Genomic DNA, 23,157 nt, shown 5'->3' on the forward strand with positions numbered 1-23,157 from the left:
TGGCAGCTAGCTTTGCAGCTTTAAGACTTAAAATTAACTGGCCTTTTAATTATTTATTTGTAATGTTTTTATCAGGGGCAGAATAAGTGTACAACATAAATCTAACAAAAGTATTTGGTACACATTTTAATTTTGGACATACAGCTACATTACAATACTTGTACAATATTTGTTTGACAGCACTCATTGAATTGACCAACACACAGTACAATAAGAAAGTCCAAGGATCTCAGTGCAGATCTGAAAAATGATCATACATTTACAAAAAGCATGTATCTCTTGTAAAACCATTTCTAAACTACTGATTCCAAGATCGCCAGATCAAACTGTATATAAGTACATGTGCCATTTAAAAAAAATATGTTGCCTGTGAAAGCCAGGATTGTGCAAAGAAACCAACAGATTTAACTAAACTTTATCCAAAAGAGTCAAATATCCATCCAGAATTCTGCCAGAAGCTTACTGATGGCTACCAAAAGTATGTGGTCAGGGTGCAACTTGTTTAGGGGAATTTAACCACCTATTAGGTGTACTGTATGTATATTTTAACCCTGTATTGATTTCAGAAAACCTAAATCTTAAAAATATTTTATTTTTTCCTGATAAAAAAGGTATGTTGTACACTCATTCTGTCCCATAAAAGAAAAGCTCAGATAAATAATTAAAAGCCCTAAATTGCCATGATATATATGCCCATGATGAAAGTATGTGAACGTCTTACTACAACTAAAAAGTGTGACATAGATTTTGTGCATGTCACAATTTTGTATTATTAACAAAACTTGTAAATGATCTAAATACATGAATATGAAGATGTGTTCTCTATAGATGCACTTCTGGTAGTGATGTTTCAAACATTACAGTCAACATGCTCCCATTGTGGTGCTAGAATTATACCCTGACAAAATCAGCTGATGAGTAGTAGGCAAAGGTTGTGCAGTTCGTTTCAGCTTGGCCAGGAGATGCACTGATAGTCCAATTATATCTCATCATCTCACCTAGAACACACACACACAAACACACACACACTTTAAAATGTGAAACAGGAAGCATACTAAGCCCAAACCAAATCCAATTCTTTGTACATTACACAATTTTAGGACATCAACAAATGTAATAAGGGGGTTAAAAAAGGTACAAATATGAGAATTGCTGCCGCTTGCCATTGCTACAGTCACATTATATCATCATTGTGGTCATGTGAACCACTTATAAACACCACTATGAACCAGAAAGAATATTTAAGTAATAAATCAAAATTGAGCATTAAGGCTACTGTGTCTAACTTGTATTAATATACACAGGCACACTGGTGGATGATAATGTATCAGATTAAGGGCCTAAATCCTTTGCTGTAAGACTTGTGTGCAAGTTTCACACTCAATAAGAATAGATTATCTTCCCATGTTTTGTTTAAAAACTGCATTCAAGTGTAAACACAGGTCAAGTGTAAAATGCTCATATACAGTGCAACAGTGGCACTCCTGTTTAAAACGTTTGATTTCCAAACAGCATTTTATTAAAGACACAATTCTTCAACATTTTAAGCAAGATTACCTTTTTATATCACTTGGTAACAATTCAAAAATAACAAAAAAAAGGCTCAAAGCAAATGATTGGGGAATCCTGCATGGTCAGTACTCAGTAACACACCCTTTGTTTTCAAAGACAATAGCTTGTAAAGACTTTCTGTAGTCACTGACGTATATTTATTTATACTTAGGGTAGTCATTCATTGTATCAAACTGACAAGTCACTGTTCAGCATGTCTAGTATGTTTGCTTGCTTAACCAATGTTTGAGCAAGTTACAGATTCTCAGATCAGATGGGCTGCTGTCATGCAGCCACAATATCAAATCAAATTATTTGCATGGGGCTTTTTATAACTGGCGTGGTCACAAAGCAGCTTTACAGGAATTCAGTGATAGGACAAGAGATCAACAAAACATAAAATAATATGCACATGCAGTCTGTGTTCCTTAATAAACTCTATTTTTAGCTGGAGTACAATACATTTGGTGGGAAACAGTTCTATCTCATTCTCACTGAACGTTTAGTTTTTGCCAGCGGCTCCTGTTGGTCATGATACCTTTTAAATTCTACACCTCACAAGTGCACTGTTAGTATGCAGGGTTGCATGTAGTTTGCATAGTAAATCTAATTTTAGGTGCACTGTGAAAGCATAATAAAATTGCATCTGACTGTATACCTTGGGAAACAGGTGTCAGATGAGCCTCGCTGGTCCTCACTCCATGAGCATGAACAGAATATGGTCTAGATGCTTTGTTCTTAAATATAACCTGAACCGTCTCACCAACCTCTGCCTTGAGGATGGGACCTGCACAAAATACAAAATAAAATAAAAAACACACATAAATGCAGAATTTCCTTTTTCCACCATTCCCCTCAGTCTTTCCAGGGGCAACTTTTGGCTCAATTAAAGATGCACTATTAGTATTAGCTGCTCAACACTGTTACAACATATTTTATTATAATTTAACCTAATTCTTTTAAATAATATAATTATAATTTGCCAAAACCAGGTTCAATTATTGTGTATTTATGTGTAACCAGGTGCAATTATTACTATTTCTTAAATGCTATTAAAAAAACAAACATTAAAAGCCACACTACAAGCCATGCATTAGATGCACAACCTGTGTGCTACTTGGCAGTTCTCAGAAATGTTCAGTACTGGGAACATCTTTTCTGTTTCCTTACTGACTGCACTGTAGAGGCAATTTGAAAAATGCAGATTAAACAGACTGTACACATCTATTACTAAGCTATAATGTAAATAAACAGACATTACATTACTTTGCAGCTTTGCTAAATCTATGGAATACTGCTAAAGAATACACTGTATTTGCATGATATGCAAATACAGTGTACAATACACTTATTGCCAGTCAGATTTTGTTTTGATTATTAAATGCTACAACTGACTGAAAGCTATTGCCCCTAAATATCTGAGTGAAATGCCATTTCAAACTGTTGCATCACATCACAAATGCCAAACTGCTGCTTCACTAATCTCAAAAACATGTGTGCTCTTGGCATGAAGATGGCAGTTTTTTTTTTTTCATTCTAATCTTTCCTTTTTATTTTATGCAACAACTACAGTTTCTTAATCTCCAGTGAATTTATTTCCAAGAAAGAGGGATTAGGCATGATCTGTCAGAAATATCCCTAGGTATAAATGTATGTTTGTGAGACTCGCCTGCTCATGTGGTGTCCCCAACACAACAGATCTACATCCACAGAGCAATAGATCACAAGTATTAAATGTAATGTAGTGTGAGCAATACATCGATTTTGGAACTTTGGTATCTTACAACTACAAAAACAGATAAGATATTATGGTGAAGTGGGTTGGAGGCAACCTTCAGTCTCACAAAGAATGCAGAATCTTATCACAAGGGTAAGTCTGAATTGCAAAATATCTCTTTAAGCATTTAATGTCAGTTCATTTATCTGATCTGCTGCCCTTGCAAATTGTTGGGTAGTTAACTTAATTGAAGGAAAAAGCTGACTGACCAATTCTACATAAGTGAGCTGGCAGACGACCCATGAATGTTAAAGGCATCATCAGGATTGGGAGCCCAATTTTATACAACAATACAGCTGTGTTGTCAGTTCAGAGATCACATGTCAGATTTTGTATAATACCCAGAATCCCTAAATGCTCCTCATCAGGACTCCTAATCTTCTCAGTTGTGAATGTCTCGTCCATGTACTGGCGGAATACCACCTTCTTGTAAATAGGGCCAATTCGACTTTCTGATTTACTGAGGAAAACATTACCAGGGCTATAAGAGAAATGAAAAAGAGAGACCAAACATTTGAATCCAGTCTTTAGGAATCATAATGCTTGAAAAACAAGTCTATTCAAGAATTAGTAAGCAAGATAGTAGACAGAAGGTTGGACATTAATGGTTGCTTTGATTAAGTTACATGTACTGTAGTGCATTTCTGGCACTGGCACTGACCTGTTCTCCTGAGTAGTATTATGTTTCTCTAACTCCCATGTCCGGTCTGGGGCATAGTCCCACACCACTTCTTCTGCAGCCAAGTAGTAAATCCTGTCAGGCTGAGTGGTTATGGGCTTTGACATCAGGCTCTGTGCGCATGGCTTGACTGTATACCATTGGCGCATTCCTCCGCGGTGGTGATCAGTTGTAAGACAGCTTAGCTCAAAAGTACCTGGTACCACATGTCAAAGGGCATAAACGTAAGCACAATAGGATGTCCAAAATCTAAATAAAAGTGAGCTGTAACTAATGCATCTGAAAAAACACTAAAGAGATCCACTAAAAGAAATTCGGTATTTTTAATATACAGGTGCTGGTCATAAAATTAGAATATCATGAAAAAGTTGATTTACTTCAGTAATTCCATTCAAAAGGTGAAACTTATATCCATTTATTACACACAGACTGATATATATATATTTCTTTTCATTTTGATTATAACTGACAACTGATGAAACCCCAAATTCAGTATCTCAGAAAATTAGAATATTACTTAAGACCAATACAAAAAATGTTTTTTTTTTTTATATTGGCCAAATGAAAAGTATGAACATGAAAAGTATGAGCATGTACAGCACGTAATACTTAGTTGGGGCTCCTTTAGCCTGGATTATTGCAGCAATGTGGCGTGGCATGGAGTCGATCAGTCTGTGGCACTGCTCAGGTGTTATGAGAGCCCAGGTTGCTCTGATAGTGGCCCTCAGCTCTTCTACATTGTTGGTTCTGGCGTATCGCATCTTCCTCTTCACAATACCCTATAGTTTTTTTTATGGGTTTAAGGTCAGGCGATTTTGCTGACCAATTAAGAACAGGGATATCATGGTCCTTAAACCAGGTACTGGTAGCTTTGGAACTGTGTGCAGGTGCCAAGTCCTGTTGGAAAATAAAATCTGCATCTCCATAAAGTTGGTCAGCAGCAGGAAGCATGAATTGCTCTAAAACTTCCTGGTACACGGCTGCGTTGACCTTGGACCTCAGAAAACACAGTGGACCAACACCAGCAGATGAGCTGGCACCCCAAACCATCACTGACAGTGGAAACTTTGGAAACAGTGGAAACACTGGACCTCAAGCAACGTGGATTCTGTGCATCTCTTCTTTTCCTCCAGACTCCAGGACCTTAATTTCCAAAGGAAATGCAAAATTTACTTTCATCAGAGAACGTAACTTTGGACCACTCAGCAGCAGTCCAGTCCTTCTTGTCTTTAGCTCAGGTGAGGTGCTTCTGACGCTGTCTTTTGTTCAAGAGTGGCTTCACAAGGAATGCGACAGCTGAAACCCATGTCTTGCGTGATGGTTCTTGAAGCACTGACTCCAGCTGCAGTCCACTTCTTTGTGAATCTCCCCCACATTTTTGAATGGGTTTTGTTTCACAATCCTCTCCAGGGTGCGGTTATCCCTATTGCTTGTACACTTTTTTCTATCACATCTTTTCCTTCCCTTCGCCCCTCTATTAATGTGCTTGGACACAGAGCTCTGTGAACAGCCAGCCTCTTTAGCAACGACCTTTTGTGTCTTGCCCTCCTTGTGCAAGGTGTCAATGGTTGTCTTTTGGACAACTGGCAAGTGAGCAGTCTTCCCCATGATTGTGTAGCCAACAGAACTAGACTGAGAGACCTTTTAAAGGCATTTGCAGGTGTTAATTAGCTGATTAGAGTGTGGCACCAGGTGTCTTCAATATTGAACCTTTTCACAATATTCTATATTGTGTAGAGATACTGAATTTGGTTTTCATTAGTTGTCAGTTATAACCATCAACATTAGAAGAAATAAACACTTGAAATATATCAGGCTGTGTGTAATGAATTAATATAATATACATGTTTGAATGGAATTACTGAAATAAATCAACTTTTTCATGATATTCTAATTTTATGACATATATACTATATATATTCTAATTTTATGATATATGTTAAAATACAGGATTTCTTTTACCAGATGTCAATGATCCACCATGTCACAATACAAATAATGCATTCTGGTTATCTAACATTGGAGTAAAATAAATGATTGGGCAGATACATCTGCTTCTAGAAAATTAGGGTGGAGTTTCCTTTTGCATGTTCTGTGATGCGACTACTATGATGACGAGGCTAAAACAATATATTATGCAGCCCTAGGCTCCACTGTAACTTAGAGTCAGTGCTTTGTTAATCTAGAGTATTCAATTATTAAACATAGACCCTTTTTCTTTACAAAAAAAAAAGAATTCTCAGTTGTTGTTGTCACGACAGCTTACATCCCTCCTAAAGCTGCAAACAGCATAACAACTATATGGAGTTTTTATTGTTGCAGGGGACTCACTCTAATTTGGTAAACTTCGAAAATGTCTTCTTCCCAACCAAAGAAAACAACACTTTGGATTATGTTTACACAAATACCGCAGAGGTAAGCAAGGCAAGGGATGGCCTGTTTTGATTTCAAAAAGACCTTGGACCTGGACCTAAATACACTCTCAGAACAACCTCATCTTATATCCACCATGATTTATATGTAACAGTGAACATTTCAGTGTAATACTACGACAATGATTAAAAAAATACCTCAAGGCAGAGCCACTTACCATCATTGTCGGGCATCATTGAAACAGTGACACTTGTGTGAGGGTAGAGACTTAGTGTGTCACGAGTGGTGCCATCTCGGTGAAATGTGTTGCCCTGGAAGTAGACCCCATGGAGATCTACCTCAGTACCCAAGCCCAGTGTGTGCCACACAACATGGTCCCCCTCACACACATCTAATCCACGAAGATTCCCATACATTAAACCATTCACAGCTAAGATACAACACACACCAGACAAATATGAGTAGCTGAACATAGTTTTTAACAAAAATAAACCTGCACATTCAAAATTAAATACATAAGCAATACTAAACATGAGCATTAACTATTAGTACTTACAGTGCATTTTATTACTCTCCTGAAATCCTTCGTCTTCTAGGACTGTCTCATTGCTCCCAAAGTCTATAATGTTCTGGTACATATACCAACTTTCATTCTCGTCAAATACTGTGAAGAGCAGGAAAAACTCCTTTTGCACCTCAGACCCTATATGCTAGAGACACACACATGCGCACAAGTGAGACATTAAGCAGACATTATGGCAATTATATGCAAAATTAAGTGTGTACAAAAATATATTCTTGCTCGAGACATGTATGGATTGTCTGAACAACAGATTTTATATTCTCTTTTTCACTCCTTTCTGCTGTAAAATAGGTAGTCACGAACCACCAGCATGGCTAATGCTGGTTGAAGGTCCTCCTCCTCCTTTTCAAAATAGTAGTCAGGAAATATCAAGATTCATCAGACCAGGCGCTGTTTTTCCAGCCTCAGCTGTCTATTCCTGGCTAACAAACGTGAAACCTGGCATTGTGTTGTAGCCCCCTGCTGCTCAAGGTTGAATAGGTTGTGCATTTTGAGATGCTATTCTGCTTACCAAAACTCTACATGGTTACTGTATCTTTTTTGTTTTTTGAACCATTTTTCTTTCCATTACTTTATTCTGAGTAATTTCTGTGCATGAAAAACCCAGGACATCTGCAGTTATAGACAAACCAGCCGTTCTGGCACTAACAATCTAGCCACACTCAAAATCACAGACAGCTTTTGGGCTGACTTTTGAGCAAGTCAGATTTAGAAAACAGTCATACAGTCTACCCTCTGCAGAGCTTTCTGCTCCTGAACGGTGCAGTTCCCATACCAGGTGGTGATACAGCCCGTCAGAATGCTCTTCACAGTGCAGGTGTAGAACGGGCGGGGGGGTTCATACCAAACCTCCTCAGCCGTCTGAGGTAAAAGAGGCGCTGATGTGCCTTCCTGTGTGGTGTGTTCTATTCATGTAAGTTCCTCAGTAATGTGAACACCAAGGAACTTGAAGCTGCTGACACTCTCCACAGTGGTCCCATTGATGGAGACTCTCTCCTGTTTTCTGGAGTCCACTACCAGCTCCTTGGTCTTGGACATTAAGAGAAAGGTTGTTTTCCTGGCACCAGTGTGACAGGAAGCTGACCTCTTATCTGTAGGCTCGTCACTGTTGCCCACAATTGTCGTGTCATCAGCAAATTTAATAATGATATTGGAGCTGTGTCTGGCTGTGCAGTCATAGGTGTAGAGGGAGTACAGGAGCTGGCTGAGCACACATCCCTGGGGGGCCTCCGATGTTGAGGGTCAGTGAGGAGGACATTATGCTGCCCATCCTTATCACATGCTGTCGTTCCGTCAAGAAGTTCCAGCTGCACAGAGAGCTGTTCAGATCCAGATCCCGGGGCTTGGTGACAAGCCTGGGTGGAATGATGGTGTTGAACGCTGAACTGTAGTCTACAAACAGCATTCTCGTAGTACTCACTGGAGCAGATAAACATGAACCTATTGGCACCATGCCAATAATGCTAGATGTGCACTAGAATGGTGGTGGAAGGCTTGTTTTGCAGCCACGGAACCTGGGATAACTGGCAGTCATAGAGTCGACCTTGAATTCCTCTGTAAAACAAAGGATTCTAGAGCCAAAGGTCATCTATCCCATGGTTAAAGACTGCCCGAAACTGGGTCAAGCTATAGGACAATCATCCTAAGCACACCAGCAAATCCATAACAGAATGGCTAAAAAAAGCTTTTGCAATTGTCCAATGAAAGTCAACCTCTTAACGCAATTAAAATGCTGTGGTGGGACCATAAGAGAGCTTTGCATAAAGAAATGCCCACAAACATCAATGAACTGAAACAATGTTGTAAAGAAAAGTGGGCCAAAATCCCTCCAGAATGATATGAGAAAATAATAAATCATACAGTAAACGATTACTTCACAATTGTTTACTGCTGCTTAAGATGGATCGACAAATTATTTATTCATGGGGTGTAACTAGTTTTTAATGCATAGCTTTTCCACTTTGGTTTAGTTCTTGTTAAAAAAAAAGACACGGTGACATCGGTTTTGGTGTTGTGAGGTTGCATTTACCTCATTCTAAGACCTGCTAAGGACCAGATGTTTTTTTATGTCCTGACAGGGCCCCACGGTCAAAGCCAAGCCCACCCAGCAACACTACGCTGATGTGGGGAGCTAAACCAAGCTGCTGGTTAACCTCCTCACAAAGCTCAGTAGGGCCCAGAGGCTGTGGGAAAGAGGGTAGTCATGGACCAATACCTTCAAGCTCTGCCGAATGGACTCTGGAAAGCTGTGGGCCTAAAGGGAAGCAGCACACCACGGTAGATTGCTAAGGCAACAAAGGCGTCAGACTTCTGCCACCCCTCCTCAGATCCGAGGGTCACTGCCGGACGGGCCTATTTCCACAGTGGATTATATGGAGACCTCTTCAAGAGCCTGCCTCGCCCAGGGGGCAGGGGACAGCAGTGATGAGGAATCAAAAGGGGAATTGCATGGTGACACTATGCTCTCTCTGTATCACCAGGCACGACAAGAAGAAGGTTCCTCAAAGAAGCTACCTCTTGTATCACAGCACACACATTCTTGGCCAACAGGTAGAACAGAGGCTAGTTTCTCGCTCCCCGGTTTTATTGGCGAAGCATTAGAGTGAAGGTAAAAATTATTGCCAGTGTTGCCCGAAGTGTCAGCTCAACTCTCCCAGGCGGCTCCCTCCAACTCCACTGATCCCCCTCTTCATTAAGATAAGATAAGATAAGATAAGATAAGATAGTCCTTTATTAGTCCTGCAGTGGGGAAATTCCCAGTGTAACAGCAGAAAGGGATAGCAAGACACTCAGTTACAAAAAATTTGGATAAATAATTTACACTATATACACAATATAAATAAGAATTAAAAGAGAAATAACAACATTATCAGGCATAATGGGATAGTCCAGCCACTGCACAAAGCCACATCCAAGGCCATTGCTTGAGGACAGGTTCACCTTCTTAATTTATTGATGTGAGTATTCAATGTTGGATCATGCCAGGGTAGTGATATTTGCAGAATAAAATATTATTAGATTAGTATTAGTAGATCTGGAAAGTAGCAAGAACTTGGCATTTAAAACTATGCTGTGCTTAAACAAAGCAACCTGTAAGTCATTAAATGAACACTGCAGTTTTCTTCCTGCACCATCAATAGCCAGTCTATTACTATATTGATATTGAATATAATAAATTAACTTCTGACTGACTTCTTTGGATACTTTAATTACTTGCGCATTGTTGTCGGTCAGAAAGGTAATTTGTGTCCATTTTAATGTATTTGTATCATCTGTAAATTCCTTAAAAGTAAAGTCATCAACTGTATTAAAAGCCTTTGATAAATCTATAAAAATAGCAGCATAATACATCTTCCTGTCCAGCCCATCTTCTCCAGTAGGTTTACATGGTGACATGATTGTAGCAAGGTTTCTTGGGATTGTGGAGTGTAGGAGTGGTCTAATGCAATCCATTGTATAGATTTCTAAAACAATCGTGTTGTGACATGTGACGTGGCCAGGAAAAACTCAGCAAAAACCTACCAGACCACACAAAGTTAACACCAGTACTATCCAAAAACAAGCCTACAGTGCTGCGTTCATTTTACCTTACCTGTGGATAACCAATTACAAATGACACTTATGTTTAATGGAAATATAGTCTGAATTAGTCTAAATATACATCCATAGTATATCAGTGTTTATAGTAAAACATGCTACAAATGGAACATAAACATAAATACATAAATGGAACAAAGTTTTGCGTGTCAAGGGAAAATGGGGTTTACCTGTCGACCACTCTCATCCAGAACTCCTTTTCTGCACACCTGTAAGGGTCCCACCAGACCAGAGTTGGTATCACGGACAGGATCTGTAGCAGAGTAATACAAGTATGACAAGCAGGGTGGATCACTAGAGGTAGGACCTTCTATCACACGCCAGTAATAGGTGAACATCTGGCTTGGTGCCACGCTGGCTCCTTCCTTCTGAGAACCTGAAGAGAACAAAGGCAGAGCTGTCTTAACGTATGTTTTACTGACTTTGTGTGTCTGTGTGTCATACTACTTATGGAAAGCAACACTCATATACATTCAGATATTTTAATTGTTTAATTCTTTTCCTCAATAAATAAATGTAAACATACTGTTTTTGCATCATTCTTTATCTGCTTATGAAGAAAATTGTAAAGGCTCACAAACTCTCTAACAGCACTGTAATTTATTGAAAAACCTGTACAAGAGAGTACACGTGTGTGTGTGTGTGTGTGTGGGTGGGTGTGTGTAGACGTGTGTCTATGCCTCACCATCCTGATACATGACTCCTTCATAAGCTTTATCATACAATAGGCCGTGAGGCTGGATACTGAAGTTGCGCTTAGCCTTATTTTTAAAGGTTACCACAATGACATCTCCAGTTTCTGCTCTGATGACTGGACCTGTGGGAGGTAGGAAATATGCATTTGCCTTACTGTTCTGCTGAATTACACTGCACTATATCATACCACTGTCTTTCTTTAAATAGGAATGAGCAAAAGACACACATTACATACATGTCAAACAAATTAAGATAATAAAAATTAAATGAGAAGACTACTGCTACCCTGTATACTCAGAAACTTTACCCAAAATGCCAAGGTGCTCTTCTGAGCCATGGGGCAATCTTTTGGTGGTAAACGTGCTATCACTGTATAGAACATATCTGGCCTTCCAGTACTTTCCACCCAGCTTGCCTCTCTCTCTAGTGAAGAACTCTTCAGAGTCACTGCAAAAAGAAAAACAGTTCCATGTCCAGGGCATGATTGCTATACTGTTACTACGAATAGTTAAGTGAGTAGAATATCTCAAAAATACAAAATTAAATATGAAATGTTTCTTGTATCATTTTAGAGTAAAAAAAAAAGGAAAGGAGCACTATGCTTGGGCACCCCAAAAGATTTATGCTCTCACATACCTTTTACCTGTCATGCATGCCCCTGCTGTCATGTCTGCTTCTGTTTTGTGTTGCCATGTGCTTCCAAGCACATGGCTCTCTTTGTGTCTTGTCAGTCCTAGCCACGCCTGTCCTTTAGTGTTTCCACCATTGTCTCCTTTGTAACCACGCCCCCCCTTGTTACTCCTAGGTGTTCCTTGTTATCCTCTATTTAAGTACCCCTTTGTTTCAGTTGTGCCTTGTCTGGTCTTGTGCATGTGCAAATGTGTGTGTCCCTGTGTCTGCCAGTTTATGGTTTGTTGGCTTGGCCTGTCTGTTTAGTTTGGTAGTGTTTGGTAGTGTGCTTATGTTTGCGTTTCTGGTTTGTTCTGTATCTTTTCATATTGAAGTGTTTTGTTTGTAGCATGTCTGTTTGGTTTGTTTTCCCTTATTAAATATCCTGCGAGTACGTCCACCTCTGTCTCCAAGTGTGCCAAACTGTGACAGAAGACCAGACCTACAAACGTAGCGGATCCCTGGGCCAGATGTGCCCTTAGACGGACCCCCCTTCTGGGACCCCTGTTGGGCATGTATGGAAAGAGGAAGAGCCTTCCTTCACCCGATGCCGCAGGAGACAGCGAAGGTGGAGTCCCGGGTCTTTCCCTCATTTGAAGGATTTCCCCTATGGAATGGGGAGGACTTTGAGGGAGAGATAAGGCTTGGTGGTTTGCCTTGAGTCTAAGGGCAATATAGGCAAGGCTAACCGGGGTGCCTGGCATGAGTATCCTAGCTTGTTGGACATTCTTGACTGCTGTGTGCCAGAGCCCATCTGGTTTTGGTATGTCATTTCGTGAAATGTAAACAAATTCAGGAATTCAAACATGGAGCAACATTTTCCATGGCACTGTATTTTACATGTTATAAATGTGTGCACCGACCAAGATAAATTTTCTCATATGTGGCATACTGGACATTTCTGTGTTATTAAATATGCATGTACCTGTGCGTTGCAGTTAGTGCTTGATTGTTAAATGAGTCTTTTCCTGAAGGGGCATAGTCCCAAAGCTCCTCCTCTGCAGCAATGTAGTAATGTCTCTTATGGCCAGAGGGTGCTGTGGTTGCAGTTTGATTTACACAAACAGAAACCTGATAGAAGGCCTGCATACCGGCTGCTCACCATGGTAGTAGGGGGTACAGAGACAACAAAACAAAGCATGATCGAGAATTGTTACACGAAACAAAACATTGTGAAACATTGGTAATTATAATCATACATGTGTAATACTATATTGCATTAATTACATTTTAAATCTATTGAAAATCTTGGACCCCCATAGAACCCCAAACAGCTGCAAATAGCTGAAAGTTGAGTAGATTAGTAGAAAGTAGATTTGGCTAATAAACCAAATTATAGTTTTACTATTAATATAATCATATTTGTCACTGTACTATGTACAGCAAAATGTGTCACATTTTAGCCATCTGTGGTAGTGAACACACACGCAAACACTAGTGAACTAGGGATGCAGGGAGCAGAGAGGGTGAAGGACCTTGCTCAAGGGCCCAACAGTGGAAGCTTGCCAAGCCCAGGTATTGAACCCACAACCCTGTCATCAATAGCCCAGAGCTCTAGGTTTTATCACATCTGCTCAACAGCACTGTAAAGATGGCTGCAGAGTGAAGAGACTTGCCTATAAGCACAGACCCCACAGGGAGAGAGAGAGAGACATACATACACACACATACCTTTTATGTGATCATTGACCAGGCAACTAAGCATCCATTTCCCTGGAGTCTTAGGAACCATTTCTGCCGTGACAAAACTAGCAGGAAAAAGGCTGAGGACATCACTACGATGACCACGATCGAGTAGAGTATGGCCATGGAAGTGGACAGAGTGAATGTCAAGTTCATTACCAATTCCAAAAAGATGCCAAGACACAGTGCTTCCGATGCATACAGGCAATGTTGGCAGGTTCCCATATACAAAGCCGTTTATTGCTGGAACAGAACACATAAAATCAGTGAAACTCTAAAACTTATTGTGTTATTGTAAAGTCAAAAAATGTGCTACATATTACACATCATATGTGACATTTAATTATTGTTATGCCATTAATGTTAAGGTTGCATTGCAAAGCTATTTTCTCTTGTCTCAATGATACAAAATACACTAGTTACACCCAACCAATCACATAGGGTACCACAGCAACCAATTAGCAAAAACTGAGACACCATAGCAAACACCTGTAATACCATAGCAACTGCTTAGCCACCACCTAGCAACACCAACTGTAAAAGAGTATTCAGACCATTCCGAGGCTACACCTTTATTTTGTAAATGGTTCAGTGCAGCAGCTATGACAGCCATCTTAAAAATAAACTTGTGGTACCAGCCCACCAAGCCTTGGAATCTCTGTAGTCTCTTGAGATCAGTTGACATCTAGGAGGATTATACAGTCCTTCAATATTCTTTGGACATGTTCCTTAATGATGTCTGATATGTTTTAAGCCCTACCAATGATCCTGCTTTCACATGTGTTTTGTACTAATGGATCATAATGATCTATATTACTCACTGACAGGTTTACTTCAGAAGAAATAATAAACAAAAATAAATTAATTAAACATAATGCAATTATTTGAGTTTTCGTCACAAGATTAACAGAGGAGCAGAACACACTGCCAGATGAAAGGTACTGGGTGATTTATGTAGTCATTAGATAAAATAACAGATGTCAACTTAAATTACATTGCCAGATACATAACAATGACAAAAATAAAAATCCTTAAATACAGTTAATGCATTAAAATGATTACAGCTTACAGTGCATGAGGTTGGATTCATGAAACCCATCATCTGCTTCCAGATCAGCTCTTTCAGTGTCAGGGCAATTACTGTTAATGTTGTCATCAAGATACCAACTGAGATTTTCATTCACCACGCTAAACATCAGAAAGAATTCTTGATCTACGTCAGAACGCTTTAGTCCAGAGCTGTCTAGAGCACCTAAAACAAAAAACACAGCTTTTAAACAGATAATGGTGTATGCATAGGGTGCATTCTAGTGAGTAAGTGCATACAAGTGAATTTGTTGCCTATGCATGTGTCTATTTTCACTGTTCATGTGCGTATTGTTGCTGTAACACAGAAAACATGTATTTCCAAAACAGTCATTTAACAGGAGAGGTAAAAAATCCTAAATCCCAAATCCCCCAAAAAAGAGATACATTATACAATATATGCCTAAATACTCATGGACACCCCTTGCATTCAGCTACTTTAAGCTGCACCCATTGCTAAAACGAATGCACACACAGCTTGTCTACCCTCTGTAGAGATGTTTTGCCAATAGAATAGTATTCTTTGGAGAAGATAAACATGTCCTATGAACCTACTGGCATTTGCTAGAGGTGTATCAAGCCCCCCAGCACTGAGCTAGAACTAAGTAGAAATGTGTTTACTGGAATAATGATGCTCCATCCAATACTTTTGAGATTGGGGGAGTTGGGATGACGTAAGGTGGGGATCATCCAATATCCTGATCTCACTAACACTTTTGTTGCTGAATGCAATCAAATTCTCACAGTAATCCTAGAAATCTAGTAGAAAGCCTTCCCTGGACAGCAGAAAAATGTACTCCAAAAAAGCAGAATAAACTCTTTTTGAATACCCCTGGTTTTAAAAGAAACAATGAATGAGCAAGTATTACAATACTTTTGCCAATATAGTGCATGTTTTGTGTATGTGCAACGTTTGCAAGTGTGCGAGTTACCCTTTTTGCAGGTGAGCAGTACCCCAATGAGTCCAGCTGCAATGTCTTTAGGTGCATCCACATGTGAGTGATAGATCCAGGTAAGGCAGGTGGAGTCAGATTCCATGGGGGCAAACTCCCCATTCACCTTCCATCTGTACCTATAGCTCTCCCCCGGGGCCACAGCATCATCAATTTTATCCTGACCAGATGTACCATCTGGATATAGTGCACCTAGTGACAAAAACAAAATTATATCGTTAACCAGTATCATTACCTTTTTTTTTATCATTGCACATAGAAACATGTTAAGGAGGCCTGAAAGGGTCAGGAAGATGTCATCGCAAATAGATTAAGCCACTTACTTAATGTAAAACTGTGAGTGGCAGCTGCATGCTTAAATGGGACTCTCGAGCATGTTTGAGCATACTGACCATGGCATTATGAACTGCCAACAGTTCTATAATCTATTGCAACTGCAAATAAAGCTGCAGAAGGTATTCTGAAATGGGCAATGAAAATTACATTTTATCAAGCTACTCAATTTACCTGCATACTGATGATAAAAGTCAATGAACTCGAAAGTGTTCTTTTCAGCGTATATTTCAAAACGATTTTTTTTTGTTTAATATTTTTTACTGTCGTTATCAAAAAGCAGCTTTACAGGAATTCAGTAATAGGTCAAGAGATTCTTCACATAATGTGGATCCAACATACGTAAAAAGAGCCTTTGAAATTGTTGTGAAATGGACCCTTTTCACATTTTCGGATTTTCACTTCCTAGTTTCTGTTAGCAGGTAATTTTGTTTCTGGTTGAACAGGAACAGTGAATGTATCAGAGTGTGGTAGGTCTGACATAACAGCCCAATTAAAAGGAGAGAGCCAGAGGGTAACAGAGCCACGGGAGCACTCTGACCACTGGCATCCATATGCTCCACTGTTCAGAAACCTGAGTGATCATGTGCAGGCAGATGGACGACAGCTCCAGCATCTGAGTACACTACAATTCCCTGTGTCCATGAACCCCTGGATCTTAATCTTTAATCTAAAGGGAAACAATATTTACAAAAGGCTAAATTTAACAGATGAGTTTTCAGCCTAGACTTAAAGACTGAGACTGTGTGTGTACCCCGAACATTATCGTGTTACAATAATCAAGCATTGAGGTAACAAAAGCATGTATTTAATAAACTTTTCCCATTTTAGGTCAATTAGGATTACCAAAATTATTTATATTTGCTTACTGCCAGAATAATGAGAGAGAGAATTTTTAAGGCAATTTTTATTACTTTCTTCAAAGTCAAAAGTTTAAATACATTACATTAGTATTGGGTACCATTGCCCTTAAACGTTTTGGGTATCCTTCCACAAGCTTCTTACAATAGTTGGCAGGAATTTTGGCCCATTCCTCCTGACAGAACTGATGTAAAAGAGCCATGTTGTTTGGCCGCATTGCTCGCACATGTCTTTTCAGCTTTGTCCATGAATTTTCAGGATTGAGATCAGGGCTTTGTCATGGCCACTCCGAAACATTGACTTTGTTATCCATAAAGCCAGTTTGGCAGTATGCTTCGGATCATTGTCCATTTGGAAGTGCCATTTGTGCCCAAGCCTTAACTTCCTGGCTGATGTCTTGAGATGTTGCTTCAGTATTTCCACATAATGTTCTTTCCTCATGATGCCATCTATTTTGTGAAGTGCACCAGTCCCCCCTGCAGCAAAACAACCCCACAACATGATGCTGCCACCCCCATGTTTCACAGTTGGGATGGTGTTCTCAGGCTTACCAGCTTCAGCCAGCACCTTCACAAGGTCTTTTGCTTTTGTTGAAGTTGAAATGCACATTTTGGACCAAAGAACGTTCATCTCTGGGACACAGAACCTGTCCCCTTCCTGAGCGGTATGATGGCTGGACATTCCCCTCTTGTTTGTACTTACTTTGTACGTATAATTGTTTGTACAGATGAACGTGGCATCTTCAGGCATCTGGAAATCGCACCCAAGGATAAGCCAGACTTGTGCAAGTCCACAATTCTCTTCCTGATATCTTGGCTGATTTCTTTCGACTAGACTTCTTTCAAGATTTGGTTCCATGACTGTTTAAGGACTGCTTATTTAAAAGCTTTGAGTACATGCCCTAAGACAAGGGATGAATTTACTATTGTTAAAAGAGGGTCTATATATATATATATATATATATATATATATATATATATATATATATATATATATATATATATCACTGACTACAAGAGCAAAGTTTGCACATCATCGTCCACAGATGCCTCCCTCCCTGTTAAACTGAACACTTTTTTTATGCCCGCTTTGAGACCACTCAAACTGCTTAGAGAATACAGGCGGGAAGAGCATTGATGTGGGTCTCAACTCAGAAAGCGACCGGGCCAGATGGTGTCCCAGGTAGATTCCTAAAAGCCTGTGCCAACCAACTGGCTGCCACCATTACGAACATCCTTGTACAGACTTGTGTACCCTTTTCGGTGTGTCCACTAATTAGCATCACAGGTGTCATCAGTCAGTGGGCCTATATATATATTTCTATGTTCTATATTTCTATATAGTCACTGTGCTGTTTAGTGACATGGTGTGTACCACACTCAACATGGACCAGAGGGAGTGAAGGAAAGAGTTGTCTCAGGAGATTAGAAAGGAAATTATATACAAGCATGTTAATGGTAAAGGTTATAAGACCATCTCCAAGCAGCTTGATGTTTCTGTGACTACAGATGCACATATTATTCAGAAAATTCAGAAAAAGATACATGGGACTGTAGCCAACCTCCCTGGACGTGGCTGCAGGAGGACAATTGTTGAAAAAAAATCAATGAGACAGATAATACGAACGGTAACAAAAGAGCTGAGAAAAACGTCTAAAGACATCAAAGGTAAACTTCAAGCTCAATAAACATCAGTGTAAGATCGCACCATCCATCGTTGTTTGGGCCAAAGTGGACTTCATGGAAAACAACCAAGGAGGACACCATTGTTAAAAACAAATAATTAAAAAGCCAGACTGGAATTTTTTCTGGGGCTGCTTTGCTGCATCTGGCACAGGGTGTCTTGAATCTGTGCAGGGTACAATGAAATTTCAAGACTATCAAGGGATTTTAGAGAGAAATGTGCTGCCCAGTGTCAGTCACATGTCATGGGTCTGTCATCCTTCTTGTCACTGATAAAGGCTTTGTATCTTTTGATTCAATAGATCACACTATCCTGCTAGAAAGGTTAGAGAACACGGTTGGAATCACAAGAACTGCCCTATCGTGGTTCAAATCATATCTAACTGAACCCTATCAGTTTGTAAAGGCAAAGGATTTATCTCAAATTATACAAAAGTGAGATATGAAATTCCCCAAGGCTATATTTTAATACCACTATTATTTACATTATACATGTTCAAACACTGGGTCCTTACTTAAACTAGAAAATTTGACCATATCAGTCCAGCTCTATCAGCACTGCATTGTTCCAGTTAAACTCCATATTGATTATAAAAAAATTCTATTGACATACAAAGCCCTACAAGCTCCTGGGCAAAAAAAAACTTTTTAGCTTTGTTTTTCCACTTTTCAATTTGAGAAATTCTACATGGAGTTGAAAATGCTGAAGGTTACACAGATACCTACAGACCCTGCTATTGCAGGTAGTGACTGATAAACTAAAGAAGCTACATTTTGTACTGGACAACACCTATCAATCCTTAATCACCACATAATCGCTAGTGATCATTGTTTTTGCAACAAAACTTAATTTTGGTATTAAAATAATAATAATAATAAGACAACAATAAAAGTAAAACTAAAACTATACTAACAAATTCATATTGAGACTGACTTTATACCATAAGCGTAAGCTGTTCATTCTTTAACAAAAAGAAATTAATAGGTAGTTAGCACAAACAAACATTAAATGTAACATAATTGTTAGATATGCTCTTGTGCCTAAAAACTGATTCAGTCACACTACGTATTGATTAACTGGATAGATTAATTAGCTGTGACAGAAAGGTCATTACATAAGTGAGCAATATCATTAGTTATGTAATTATATTACTTCATTTAACCATTGTTAGGCCCTAGGACTGGAATGTCTAATAAGCTCTGCAACTCAATGCATATGGACAGGTAGATAGGCAGAGTTATTATAGGTATAAAGGTATAGATATAAAAAGGCAATCATACCTTCAGAGTCTTTTTCATAGAACACTCCATGTGGATGAAGTGAATAAGGCCGAGAAGCAAAGTTCTTTACGTGCACCACAATGTCATCCCCCACTTCTGCACGGATCACTGGTCCAAGAAAGCCCAGCCATTCTGGCTTTGGTACCTCAGTGGAAAATTCTCCATCTATGTACTGCCGATACACAGCTTTTTTATAGATGCTACCAATGCGCTGTTCACCGCGCATTAGAAACAGGGAGGCATGCCTTACAAAAGAGACAAGAGAGTAGGTAGTCAGTGATCATTGCATTCAAATACAACACAAAACAAAAGTATTGGCCAATGTATCATACCACAGCACAATAGGTTTCGGTTGGTTTGCTTCTGTTGTATAGTGAAAATGCTTATAAGCACCATGGGTACAGAATTATTATTCTTAACAACAAATCTAAATAGAGCCCCTTTATATTGTTTCAGACATGTAATAGTTAATGTAATGTAATTGTTTTTTTTTCTCCCAAACATAGTTGATTAGCCAAGATCAACTTTAGCTTTAGTGAGGCTTTAGTGATTGTAATTGTGCAATTAACAGACATAACAGAATATTGTAATAACAACAATGGTAAAAAAAAGTGAAAGCAGCTGACTATAAATCAACAAAAAGTGTTTATGAAAAGTCTGACTGAGTGAGAAGTGACATGTGGAGAGGTGTATAGCAGCATTACACCCATAAACATTTGACACCCATTTCCCTCTGTACATTTAAATAGTGATATAATATAGTGATAATAAATTGACTGAGTGACAGGCACCTTTGGCACTCCCTTTGACAAGTTGCAGAGATTATAAATGCTTTTAGTAGTCAGATAAGTCATTCAATACTCGTTTGGGGGATAATTCTGCTCATTATTCCTTGCAAAAGAATTTTAGTCCTGTGATTATTCGTGGGCCATTTTGCATACACTACTCATTAGAGGGCCATGGCAAAACCTTCATTTTGTGCCTTTTGAGGTAATCCACAGTGAATTTTGAGGTGTGTTTAGGATTATTATTCTATTGAAGGCATGGATTGACAAAACTTCTTATAATCTGCTTTTGCTGCTGCTTAGTGTTTTGTTTTTTGTTTTTTGCAAATGCAAAGGTTTCTTTGTACATATTTAGGAAAGTAGTTGTCTGTTTGTTATCTTTCGTCAGATTTCTCAGATGCAACCACCCCTCACCTCTCAGCTCTTCTTTTGTGTATGTCTGTGTGTCTGTAGTGTGGACTGGAATAAAAGGTTAAAAACTATGAAATGAGGTGCTTCAAAGCCAGTTGAAAAAAACAACAACTGAAAAATGATGGTGTTGAATGCTGAACTGTAGCCCACAAACAGCATTCCCACATATGTGTTCTTGTCCAGATAAGAGTAGGCAGAATTCAAAGTCAGGGCAATAGCATCATCAGTGATTCTATTTTAGTCAGATTTCAGATTTATTTGTATAGCGCTTTTTACAACTGTTGTCGTCACAAAGCAGCTTTTCATAAATAGTGATTAATAAAAGACAGAGACAAAGAAGAAAGAAGAAAATAACGTAAGACATGATGGATCAAAAGACCCCAGTGAGCAAGCCAACGGTGACAGTGGCAAGGAAAAACTCCCTCAGAGCTGGAGGAAGAAACCTTGGGAGAAACCAAGACTCACAAGGGGGACCCATCCTCCTCTGGTCAGAACTATTTAAACATTAATGATAAAAATGACCAAACCAGGTATAACAGATAGTTAAAAATGGTTTTAACATGGTCACTAAACAGGTAGCAGTGGTAGGTGGGTGAGCCGCTGGTCTGCTATGGGTGGTGGTGGGTGGGGGGGCCTGCTGGTTGGACTGGTAGGTGGCAGCTGGTTTGACGAAGGTAGAGGGGACCTCAGCGGGCAAACTTCCAGAAGGTCGGGCCGGGTGGCCATTTACTCGGATAAGGTAAAAAGAGAGGGTTAGTTCTGAGAGGAATTTTATGGAGAGCAGAGAATGTTGGGCAGTATCAGATTGTGTCTGACAACTCCGACAGGTCTGACTATAACAGCCTAATTAAAAGGAGAGAACCAGAAGGCGGGAGCACCCTGAAAACGCCTGCATCTATCTGCTCCACTGTCAACAAACCTGAGTGATCGCGTGTAAGCAGCGAGACGACAGCTCCAGCATCTCAGTGTACTACAATTACCTGGGTCAGTGAACCCCTGGACCTGCAACCTTTGTCTAAGAAACATTAATTACCAAAAGCTAAACTAAACAGATGAGTTTTCAGAGTTTTCAGGTTATTCCAGAGTTGGGGGGCTTTATAAGAAAAGGCTCTTCCCCCTGCTGAGGTTTTCTGAATTTTGGGAACGAGTAAGAGTCCAGCACCCTGAGATCTTAGTAGTCTTGATGGTTCGTAATATGTAATAAGATCCCGCAGGTACTCAGGAGCGAGGCCATGTAGGGCTTTATATGTTAAAAGAAGAATTTTGTAATCAATACAGAATTTAACTGGGAGCCAATGAAGTGCTGATAGAACTGGACTGGTCAAATTTTCTAGTTTTAGTAAGGACCCTGTCTGCAGCATTTTGAACCAGCTGACGTTTATTGAGGTTCCTGCTGGAACAACCTGACAGTATTGCATTACAGTAATCTAGCCTTGAGGTAATAAAAGCGTGTACTAGCTTTTCTGCGTCCTGTAGAGATAAGGAGTTTCTTAGTTTGGCAATGTTCCTAAGCTGCATAAAGGCTGTCCTACTAATATTGGCTATATGCTGCTCAAATGATAAATCTGAGTCGAATATGACGCCAAGATTTTTAGCTGCTAAACCAGAAATAATGGAAGCATCCTCCAAGTCTAACATTAAGTCAAATAGTTTATTTCTAGTGTCTTTTGGACCTAAAAGGAGAACCTCGGTTTTGTCACTGTTGAGGAGAAGGAAGTTATGTGACATCCAGAGTTTTATATCCTTTACACAGTCCTCCATTTTCTGTAATCTAAATTTATCATCAGGTTTGGCTGATATATAGAGCTGTGTGTCATCTGCATAAAAATGGAATTTAAAGTCATGTCTGCTTATAACTGAGCCCAGTAGTAACATGTATCATGTAAATAGTAGCGGTCCTAAAATAGAGCCTTGAGGAACTCCATATCTTACTGTAATTTGAAGATAGATCTTTTATCTTTACAGACTGATAGTGTCCCGTTAGATATGATTTGAACCACGATAGGGCTGTTCCTGTGATTCCAACCAATTTCTCTAATCTTTCTAGTAATATAGTGTGATCTATTGTATCAAAGGCTGCATTAAGGTCTAGTAGGGCTAATAAAGATACATAGCCTTGATCAGAGGCAAGAAGGAGATCATTTGAAATCTTCACTA

At 39.3% G+C, this 23,157-nt stretch overlaps 1 protein-coding gene across 1 annotated transcript in view; it reads right to left on the bottom strand.

Annotated features, from left to right (window-relative positions):
• The window catches only part of hephl1a (hephaestin-like 1a), a 39,276-nt gene that overhangs the window by 4,650 nt on the left and 11,469 nt on the right, over positions 1-23,157 (bottom strand). The window contains exons 2-15 of the mRNA XM_072669343.1: positions 19,805-20,049; positions 15,627-15,839; positions 14,678-14,860; positions 13,597-13,851; positions 12,851-13,019; positions 11,564-11,703; positions 11,246-11,377; positions 10,731-10,936; positions 6,937-7,090; positions 6,598-6,810; positions 3,990-4,203; positions 3,670-3,809; positions 2,210-2,338; positions 898-998 (exon numbers count right to left, since the gene is read on the bottom strand). Coding sequence (XP_072525444.1) covers positions 898-998; positions 2,210-2,338; positions 3,670-3,809; positions 3,990-4,203; positions 6,598-6,810; positions 6,937-7,090; positions 10,731-10,936; positions 11,246-11,377; positions 11,564-11,703; positions 12,851-13,019; positions 13,597-13,851; positions 14,678-14,860; positions 15,627-15,839; positions 19,805-20,049 — 2,494 coding nt within the window. The remainder of the gene's footprint in view (positions 1-897; positions 999-2,209; positions 2,339-3,669; positions 3,810-3,989; positions 4,204-6,597; positions 6,811-6,936; positions 7,091-10,730; positions 10,937-11,245; positions 11,378-11,563; positions 11,704-12,850; positions 13,020-13,596; positions 13,852-14,677; positions 14,861-15,626; positions 15,840-19,804; positions 20,050-23,157) is intronic.

Source organism: Salminus brasiliensis, chromosome 23 (genome assembly GCF_030463535.1).
Source record: "Salminus brasiliensis chromosome 23, fSalBra1.hap2, whole genome shotgun sequence".
NCBI lineage: Eukaryota > Metazoa > Chordata > Actinopteri > Characiformes > Bryconidae > Salminus > Salminus brasiliensis.